The sequence below is a fragment of the Wasmannia auropunctata genome, unplaced genomic scaffold, assembly GCF_000956235.1.
Source record: "Wasmannia auropunctata unplaced genomic scaffold, wasmannia.A_1.0 LD335996.1, whole genome shotgun sequence".
In the NCBI taxonomy this organism is placed as follows: Eukaryota; Metazoa; Arthropoda; class Insecta; order Hymenoptera; family Formicidae; genus Wasmannia; species Wasmannia auropunctata.
In genome coordinates this window covers 2,021,571-2,032,151 of record NW_012026894.1, presented here as the reverse complement: position 1 = coordinate 2,032,151, position 10,581 = coordinate 2,021,571, and the positions used below count along the sequence as shown (strand labels likewise).

Genomic DNA, 10,581 nt, shown 5'->3' with positions numbered 1-10,581 from the left:
TTTAGCGTGCGTTTTCGTGGGCGCGTAGTACATCTCCTCGTCCCAATTTATCAAAAATGACTGAACGAATCGAATAACTTCGACACTCACATACAAACTGATGGGCACCACCGTGTTCAATACAATAGAGTACGAAAAGAACACGAGTAGGGCAATCACTGTGGCACCGGTAATGGGCTCGCTCGGCACTAACGAGTCCCACGGTAGATACGCTTGGAAATAACGGCCCACAAGGCTCTCCCAAATACCACAGCCGACCATGCAGAACATACATAAGGAAAGTAAAAAAAACACTATCCCGATGATGAGAAGATTCAGCAGTCTATCTATAGAGGTCCTCTTAAATTTGGTCTTCCCTGAGTTTTGCATCAGTTTGGTATCCTTGCCCGCAAAGATCACCATGCCATAGCACCACTGTGTGTTCCTAAGCACGCAGCCCCGTAAAATAATCTTGTCGTTATCCAATGCGTACCTGCAATTTTATTTGTGAAATATTAGTACGACGTCGGCACCGATAGAGTGGCGTGATAGACAGTAATTATATAAATTTAATGCGAGCAAGGCAAGAACCAGATATCTTTAGATTCTGCAAGAAACTGCAGCCTTCTGTGGAATATTCCATTTTATCTGGCTCTCGCTCCGCTCTCCATTTATAATACTAATCTTACTTTTTTCCTCTCCACGTGAGCGTTCCATCGAATTTATTTAATAAATTATTAGGGGTTTCGCAAACGATCTCTCCATCAAACTGGCCGATCAATTCGTGATTATCCGTCATCTCGGCAGTTTCGGGCAGGCACTGACGACACTTCAAATTCGTCTCCCTACACAAATTTTATAGATTATTGCATTCGTGGATACTCGTTTAAAGCGTGTAATTGAACGATTTTTATAAACGGTATACCCGTCCAATTCCGCTGTTTCGATGTAACAGAGGCCATTCGGCTCGCTCGTCGATAGCAACATAACGTCCGCTGCGACAAACTGATCGTTCTCCATTCTGATTACGTCGCCCACTTGAACCTGCGACCATTTCTCCTCACGAAGATTACTACCCCGCAATGTCCGGGATTTCCTATTATTTACTTGCGAGTCGTTGCTATGCCGTTGCTGAAAATTACATTGTATCATTAAGTTTTCGCGGATCCTATTCTGTTTTCCATCTAAAATTTATCTTACAAGTATATTAATTTTATTTATATATTTTTCTAAAAGACATTTGTATTTTATTGTAATTTAATATGTCTATTTTGATGGTATAAGTATTTTCTTCTTACAAAATGTAGCAAAAAGAAATAGAAAAATATCGATTATGGGATACTTACAAAGTCGTCATAGGCATCTTTGACGGCAGTGAGCGTGAGTACCCCTATAAGCGGTATGGCTGTAGTGATAGGGGTTAAAGAGGATATGGCGGGGATCATCTGAAGCACCAACAGACATAGGAAGTAAAAGTTAGCGAGCCGCTGAAATTGCTCGAACAAATTCAATGGTAGGAACGTCAGAACCGAATACTTGGACGTCTTGATGTAATTATTCTGCAAATCACAGAGATATTCATGTTTAAATCCGTTGTATGTTAAATTCCTAACAAATCTAATTTTTTAAATTTAAATTTGAAGGTAACACTTAGTAATGCGCAAAAGAAGTTGCGTTCTGCCTTACCGCATAATTAAATTGTGAGTTGTACTCGCGATTATTGGCGCGAATCCGCCTCTCTGTTTCTGTAAAAATAATACAATAATTGAAACATTATACGTCTGTGTATTGATAATTATATACAAGGATTAATCAATGATTCTTATTAGCTCGCATAGACTGTTATATAATTCCGTCAGCTATTTCTGTCCAAGGCGTATTGAGAAAAGACTACGGATGTTGCAATAGACGATTAGATATTAAGGAAGATAAAACGTTTCTTTACACAGTGACTAGACAAACCAAATTATTTTAATCACCTATTACTTTCTAAGTTTTTGCACATATACGAGAACAATACAAATAATAATTTCGCAGCCATAAAATAGAAGATATAATAGCTGCGCCGGATCTTTTTTTTTCGCCGCTAATCGGTGTTATAGTCAAGTGCATTGCTTTACATTCGCTCGTTATATATCTACTGCGGCAGTTCCACATAACTGGATAAACTATTAATCGTTGGCTCGTCATGCGAAGTGTGGCAAAGTCCACTGCTGGCATTACCGCGAAGAACGATCGAATCGATCCTTGCGTAGTAGGCACACCCCGCCGTCACGTGTTCGTGAAAACTACGTGGGTGTTACATACTCCGTTTTTCCTTATTTATGGAACTTAATAAGTCATTCGAGTATCCAAGGTGCGGAGCCTTGGATAGACGTACATAAAGTATATAAGTCGCTGAAATTTGCATTACACTTAAAATCAGTAACATTGATCGCCGCCGCGTCCATTGCGTAACTTCGTGCATGCACTATTGTTTGCAATGATTTCTCGTCGAAATAAAAAGTGACATAAACATAAATGCGGCATGTCAGTTAAATGGAACACGCGCGTGGTCGGTGCCAAATCGTGACTGTGTCAAGGAAGCTCGCGTTTACTCTTCACAATAATGCAAAAATACGAGATTATAAAGTGGGGAATGTGCAAAATTGGATAGTAATTCATTATATTTAAGAAGAAACTTTCTCCATAAAACATAAAATCAATATATGTATGTAAGCATACTTCTGTACGAACGTAAGCGTATTTTTATATAAAATATATATCATGTATATCAATTTGCTCGTATCCTCTTTTAAAATAAAATGTCTTTAAAATCCTTATCGCTAAGTTATTTCATTTAGGAAAAAAAATTGTTACATCGACACGTATAGTAACTGATTATATCTGCCTCGGTAGACATCAATCTATAAATGTCGCAACCCGTTCGGAACCTTGACTCGAGCCAGCGGTGTGACTCCCAGGGAAAAAACTATCCGATGATCTCGTTCGTGGGAACTCACCGCTGGAGAAGAAGGACGTGCTACGACCGATGCACTCGGTGGCGGGTGGCGAATTCGGCGGCGCCAACGAGGAGGACGATGCGGTGGTGGCGGAGCGGTATCTAGTGCCCTTCCAGATCACCAGCTTGCCCAGCACCGTCAGCAGGGACTCCCGCAAGGTGTTGTGCCGGCTGCCGCCGCCCAGGCTGCTGGACGAGTCCCTCTTCGAGCACTCGCCCACCGCCTCGACCTCGTCGGACGACGAGGCGAGGGTGAGAGCCTGCGACCGCTGCAGTGGACCACCGCCGATCGTCACCTCCAGCTGCGGTTGTTGCAGCTGCAACTGTTGCTTGTTCCGCTGATGCGTTTTCCGTCGCTTCTTTCGTTTCCTGCGACTGCTACCATCGTCGTCCTCCTCGGCTTCCTGCAGCATCGAACACCTGCGTTGCCCGCCTGCCTCGCTGCTCCTGGACACCATCGTCGCCGTTGTCCTCGCGGCACCGCGACGCGTCGTCGCATCCGTCGGCTCGACCTCGCCGTCGCAGTCCTTCACCTTTCGGTCGCGCGACATGTGAACGCTCACGTTACTTGACTCACGTTCAAGGGTGGGTAGAAACGATCGGTCGAGGACACGCCGTTTGGCACGACAGATGCGCTTTTTCGTTCTATCGTTCACGGTCATGGGCGAGGGTGCAAAATTTCCGTTAGTCGCGCGACGCGACGCGCGTAGAAAAGATCGGGCAGGAGATAGAGAGACGCAGGGTAGAAGTGTAATCGAGGATCAGTGTTGAGGATGTGCAAAGACTTTATTTTGTGAATATAGAATTATCCGAAAAATAGTTAAGAATTAGCAACTCTTCCAAATTTTTGTTGAAAAACATATGTGACATTTCATGAAACGCCTGTGTAGTCAAACTATTAGCCATGCGGCTATTGGTGACTATTCGATTTAATACTTTGCATGCAAGCATAAAAGGATTAAAATAGGCGCCATCGTCTGTGCTTCGACAGATCTTGTTTGTCGACGCTTAAAAATAAATCGGCCACTTTGAGAAGCCTCGCGAGACTCCAACGTCATCTCGCGATATTACATTTTTACGAGGGTTGCGTAAAGCGAGAAGCATAAAATTGTCTATAAAGAAGAGCTCAATCGATCTAAACCAATTAATCTTATTGTTAGTTAATTAAATCATGAACGATATATATGCAGACAGATATATGTATATACATTGTGGCTTCGTGACAAACGTGGAAAATAAGAATAATTTAAGTAATCAATGATGATTGATGCAATGAGTTTGCATGCATTTCAACTAGAAAAGAAACTGTTGCGATATATCTACTTTTTATGAACATAAATATTGATTGCACATTTCTGTGAGACTACGCTATTTTCACAATTTCGATATAAATGGATAAAGGATTTTTTGACGTTTCTGTCTGTTACCATGACTGCCGTTACTCGCAAATTCTCTCGTATCCATTGGTTTAATTCGGAATTGTATTATCCCGATAGTTGATTATATTTTAATAAATTTCTCTTGTCCACCAACACACAAATTTCTCTCCTCTTTTTGACGAGCATGTTTTTCATTTGGACAATGACTTTCATGTGGACTTGTTGTTACTCGTAGCGTCTAACTTTCTTCTACCTTTACTCAGAGCTAGTATCGGACGTTCAATTTGATTTCAATCATCAGCATTACTTGTGCGATTTTTATAATCTGACCGTTTATTATATTTATGTAAGTTTTTATTATCACTTGCGTTTTATGACTTGACCGTTATTGAAAGTTTTTATTATTACACTGAGAATGACCCGATGTAAGGTCAAAACGTTTGTATATTATTTCGATTTTATTGATTATACTAAAGACGTTTATATATAATACGAACATCTGACTCGGCTCACTGCCAATTTAACACATTGTACAATTTATTTTTGTGAGCCTTTAAAGAATTTCATTATATAAATATAATTTCATTTCATAATAAATTTCTGACTTTACGTTTTAAAAAAAGTTCTAACAATTAAATATAAAAAATAGGGGATCTACTAAAACTCTTTTTTTTTTAATCGGGAGCTCCGGAATTTTAAAAAGAAATCTTTATTAATTAAAACGAAAGCTGATTTTATGAAGGACGAATTGCGGCACCGTACGTTCCACTTTGCCAGCAATTTACCATTCATGTAGGCCGCGTGTAAAATAAATCCTAAAGATCGCGGGTGCTCTAGAAAACGCGTGAAAAGCGGCGCGGCGCATACGAGTATAGATCGTGTGGCACGCGTGCGTGAAAACATGTCACGGACAAAGCGAATCGAGACTTTTTCCGGTACTCGCGATAAAGCTTCAGCACGTCGATGAACGTAAAGTTGAACGTCTATAAGAGCTTTATTGGCCGTTATAAGCTGCGACCGTGCGACGCCGCGTTTGATTTTTTTCTCTTCGCGGATGACGTACGCGCGCGAGAAAGTGTATGTCAAAGTCTATGATGATGATCGGTACTATACGATATACAAGTCGCTCGGTTAAAATGCATATATAGGTAAGCGTGAATGGCAAAAGGCAGCAAAGAACATTTTTCTTATTTTTATATAAAAAAAAAAGGAAAGATTAAAGTTCTCTAATCTTAAAAGAGTAAGAATCTAATTATATCTTTTTTATTAACTTTTTATCATTTCCATATATTTTTATTAACTTTATATCTTTATAAAGATATAAAATACATTTCTTATAATTATAATTATAATTATAAGAAATGTATTTTTGTTTCAATCGATTCTTTTTAGCACTTGCGTGATTTTACATTTTAATTCTGCGAAATCGCGCATTGAATCTTATATAATAATTCAAAATTGTAATGTACGGAGCTCGCTTGACCAAACTGTACGAATGTTCGACCGCCTGGCTCAAATGCTCCGATTCACTCTCGCAAGCTGGTTCTAAGCTACACGCGATGGCAATTCCACGTGTAACAAGATTAAACTTGCATTCGAGAAAGTGCAAGAGAATATCGATCAATGAAGTCAAAACATTTCACTAAAGGATTAAATTTAAAAAATTTGAAAAATTATCTTATTCTAAAGTACGTATGTATAATATATAAAATTTTAGTTTTATATTTTATATAATTATTACACTCTGTCTCGTTTTATATAAATGTTACACTCTGAAAATTCGCGTGTATTTAATTTCCATAATTAAAATGTTCACACGAGTAGATATATCGCCGTGATAAGGGTAATCAATTATCTCCAAGCTATCGCTTTTCCCTGTGTGGAAACGGGTATGAATGTCCAATATGAATAATACGATGCTAGAAATGGGGATAAAAAAATGAATAAGGATGGAAATGCGTCTGGTGTTAATCGAAAAACTTGACAAATCTATGTGCCCCGCGACGAAATAGCTCATTCGCACCGGCAAAGTTACATCTAAAGCGCATTACTTGTCAAACGGCACGCGGGCTAGCGAACGGAAGTCCATTGCATAATATTGAAAATTGCGTAATTCTTTCAGTCTCGCCATTTGTACACTCAGGAAGTCAAATTGTTCTCCCGAGTATTGTTCTCGACTCGATACCGGACGAAATTAAAATCTTTCGCACGTTTCATGCGTTACGTTAACGTCAAAAAGGCCGAATTTTATACATATTATAATATTATTATTGTAAAAGGAAAAAATTGTATTTGATAAAATTTTGAGAACGTTTTTGAAAAATATCCAACTTGCACATGTCTACTGGAGATTATGCTTAACTTCTTACCACACATATCGTGTTATGCAACAGCCAGCCCATTGCAACTATGATTAAGTAGTGCTATTATTGCCAGATACTTTAAGTTATGTAAGCATGAAATTAGATGTAAAACTCTGCTTGCTAATATAAGCCTGCAGATCATACACAAGACAATCTATCTTTATAGTGTATCAATATTTAACTAAAATCTTAGACAATAAGAATAGCATTGATTAATTCGCTATTAATATAAAAATTATAAAGTTCCAAAATAATATATTCAAAAAATAATTAGTTTTTAAATTATGTTCTGCTGTCCATCTATTCACTTTTTCAATGAAAAGAAAAATTCCGGGAGGTTTTCTCTCCTTTTCATTCTCCGGAATTAATCAGAAGCGTCGCATAAAACGGTAGCAAGATGTTAAGCAATTACTTCGTCCGGATAGACACGCGAGTTAAAATCTCGCAGGCGATCGCTCGACGATACAATTGTCGAGCACTCCGCATTTCCTCGAGCACGCATCTCCTCGTTACAGCGCGGGATACGTGACCGTTTCTTTTTCACGACGAGTGTTTCGCGCGACTTCCGTTCGTCGCGTCCTCAAGAGGGGCTGAGGACTCACCTCGAAGACCTCGAGTTCCAGCGTGTCGACCTCGACGCTCATCGTCTATCCTACGCAAACTATAAACCCTCTATAAGGCCAACCTCTTCTGCCACCTTCTGGCACCTGAGCCACGCCGCCGCCGGCGGCGAGACGACGACCTCGTCCTCCCCCCCGCTTCGTGCTTCGCCTCTTACATAGTTCTTCCACCTGGGGCCCACTACCGTCTTCTCGTCCCCGCCGATCATCGCCGGGCCGCATTAGTCCAGCAGCTGGCACCACGCGATCCAAATTCTGCCGTACCTGGTCACCGCACCACCACCGTTCCCACCACTCGACTGCCTCTCGTCGTTCCGATGACCCGATTGACTCGGTCGTCCAATCGACATTCTCCCCCGTAGGATCCGAACACCCGACGCCCCGTGCTCGATGCTGCGTACCACTTGACGTACGTCTTTCACCCGATAGAGCGCAATTGTCCGCCACCGTGAGACGTAACCGTGAGGGAATCTCGCCGAGACTTCTCTCGGTGTCCCAAACGAGTCACGAAAATTTTACTCTTTGCAAAGATACGGAAGGCGCTCTTCCTCGCGACAAGGCCTTGAAACGTCTCAAAGTCTTCCTCCTCGATGTATATAATTGCTACGTATGTAGTAGTAATAGCTTCTGCAAGGAAATCATCGATCCTGTTATCAAGATCGTGCACGGTAAAAAAAAAATCAAGAGGACAATGACGTGGAAAAGGCCGCACTCGGATTATTCGCAGTGGGAATGTTACGGCGCGACATTCGCTAATCGTCCCTTGTAGTCGGGCTTTTGGAAACCTTCCAAATAAAGATTGATCGTTGCAATAACGAGTGAATCATGTAGTGAGGTTTATCATTTATTATCCAAGATATAATATTCTGGAAAAATTGTACTCGCGCGGGATTTATATCGATAAAACGTGTTTTGGTGTCATCGCAATCATCGTTAACTTACAAGTTATATTTTTTTAACTGTTATACAACCTTGTAGCTATAAGGGCTAATTCAAGCTGGCAACGAGTTGCCACGTGTAGGAAAAAAAAGGAACGGCGTATTATTATTATCGTTTGCTCTCCTTACTTGCGGTAATGCGGTTTATTCATGGTTAAACGCGTTATCTAACACGCCTTCTCTCCTGATGAATCCTGCTATCAAGGAAGCAGGAAAACAATGGCATCTAGCCAGATTATTTATACAGCCACAATTAGAACATTCGCTTTGAATTAATTAATAATAATTTAATTCTCTTTCGCGAATTAAAAATAGCAATCAAGCAAAGCTTTTTTTATCTTCTCATAAAAAATTTAAAGATTTTCTTAAATATACAAAAAATATCATTTTAAGAGTTCTCAAAATATATCATATTTTTAAGTCAATCATTATAGTGTAAATAAGACAAGAAAATTTGGCAAGTCATTATTTTGCAAGATTGATGAACAAGTTCTAGGCTAAATTAATAAAACAGTTACTAGTATATACTGCGAGTATGAATTGCATTAACAGATACAGAGCAAGAGGAATATAGACGTCGAAATGTAGCCGTCTGTATCCGACACGCACACATTCGTCAGACTATTCTTGAAGTTAAGTAGACGTTTCCCATCCTCGAAAACATGTCATAGAAAAAGATTGCAACGCACACTTATCCACCCACGTGTAGGCTAACTATCGCGTTTGTGTGTCAGTAAGTCGGAGACGGAGCTTGCAATGGACGGACGACAGTAGTGTGCGACGGTATCCCGGTTTCCAGAGGCGGCCGTCCGTCTCTCGCTAATTTCTAGCTGGATATACGCCTATGAAATCAACTACCTTTCGTACTTATGCATAAATACCAATTGACCGCTCGGAAAGCGGCGTGTCCGTTCCGCTTCTAGACCAGAATGACCTATCGGGCAGGTAACAAAACTGTGCATCGCGAAATGCACTTCCGCCTCGTCCGTAACGAGCTCTATCGCGAAGAGCTCACTGGAGGGACGAACAATTTAAGATTGCTCACCCCACAAACACTCTCGATAGATTCTCGATAGGATAAGAATTGAGAACGAGCAAATCGACAGCGATTCTCCATTAGGCATTAATTGAAAGTTGATCTTCGTCTTTCGAGAAACCCCGTTAAAAAGTACGAAAGTATATCGGCGTTGTGTTCAATTAATAAACACAGTGCGTGTGAGATAAAGCTTCTTCAAAGTTGCTGTCGAATGCAAGAGCACTCGTGTACTAAGTACACGCGCACTCGAGCGAGCGCGGAGAGTAGATCCTTCGAGAGCAGCGTTCGGCACGCTCTTCGCCGTCCTTGATGCTGCACAGTGGAGTGATGTCATCGTTCGCCCAAGCCGCCAAGCTCAGTTCTCGCGTCTAGCAACCGAAAATACCCCGGGCTTCCTCCCGAAATAATATGGCGAACGCGGGCCTTGCGCGGTGGTCGCGCGTCCAAACCCCCGAGATTTCCGAGGATTCCGGCGCCGAAACCCCATCCGTCGATCGAACGGGAGACACAACACAGAAGGAACTCTTACGTAAGATATAATGGTGCTCAATCAGAAAATTGTTCCGGTATAGATCGCCAAAATACTATCGACAGAAATAGCGTCATCTTCTCGCGATACATCAACACATGGATAATATTCAATATTTTATAGAAAACGGAGCGCAAATATATATGTATTAAATTCGAGAGATTTTACATTTTAATAAAAAACAAAATAATTCGACTTTTACTTTTTTACTAGGTCAATCACTTACATATTTTTTCGAATAAAAAAAAATGCTTTTTATTTTCCACCTGAAGATAAAAGGCGGTTAAAATGAAGCTCAGATCTTCGTTAGTGAAGCCAGCTGTCGGTTTCCTATCTCGCTCAGAGAAATCGTAAACAAATCGTTCTATACTCGTGGGCGCTAAGTATAGAGCCGACGCTCTATACGCGAGTACGGATGTGGATATACGTTTGACATAATTAGCCCCGGATCTTCTGGCACGGAGTGACGCGCGGAAGTCTATAACAGGAGCTTTCATGATCTCGTCTGGATTTCGTCTGGAAGCGTAGTGCGGAGTTTTTTTTAACGATAATGGAATCGCGCGCGGCACTCCACTTCCGTTAGCAAGTGCATTAGCGTGACGACTCTCTTCGCCGTTATAGCGGATTGTTATAGTGGTCTAAATTGTTATTGTACAGTGAGACATAGGTTTTAATCCAACATTAGCATAAACAGATATTCAGTTGCTTATCAAAAAATTATGGAACGAGCGAGATA

The 10,581-nt window shown here is 40.8% G+C and overlaps 1 protein-coding gene across 1 annotated transcript in view; it reads right to left on the bottom strand.

Annotated features, from left to right (window-relative positions):
* Window positions 1-7,385, bottom strand: part of LOC105453674 (phospholipid-transporting ATPase ID) — a 13,760-nt gene extending 6,375 nt beyond the window's left edge. Inside the window, 8 exon segments of the mRNA XM_011695821.1 lie at window position 1; window positions 4-472; window positions 669-824; window positions 905-1,110; window positions 1,326-1,538; window positions 1,666-1,724; window positions 2,982-3,513; window positions 7,325-7,385. The exon segment at window position 1 is cut by the window's left edge and continues 194 nt beyond it. Coding sequence (XP_011694123.1) covers window position 1; window positions 4-472; window positions 669-824; window positions 905-1,110; window positions 1,326-1,538; window positions 1,666-1,724; window positions 2,982-3,513; window positions 7,325-7,366 — 1,678 coding nt within the window. The 5' untranslated portion in view covers window positions 7,367-7,385.
* Window positions 7,386-10,581: the final 3,196 nt, after the last annotated feature.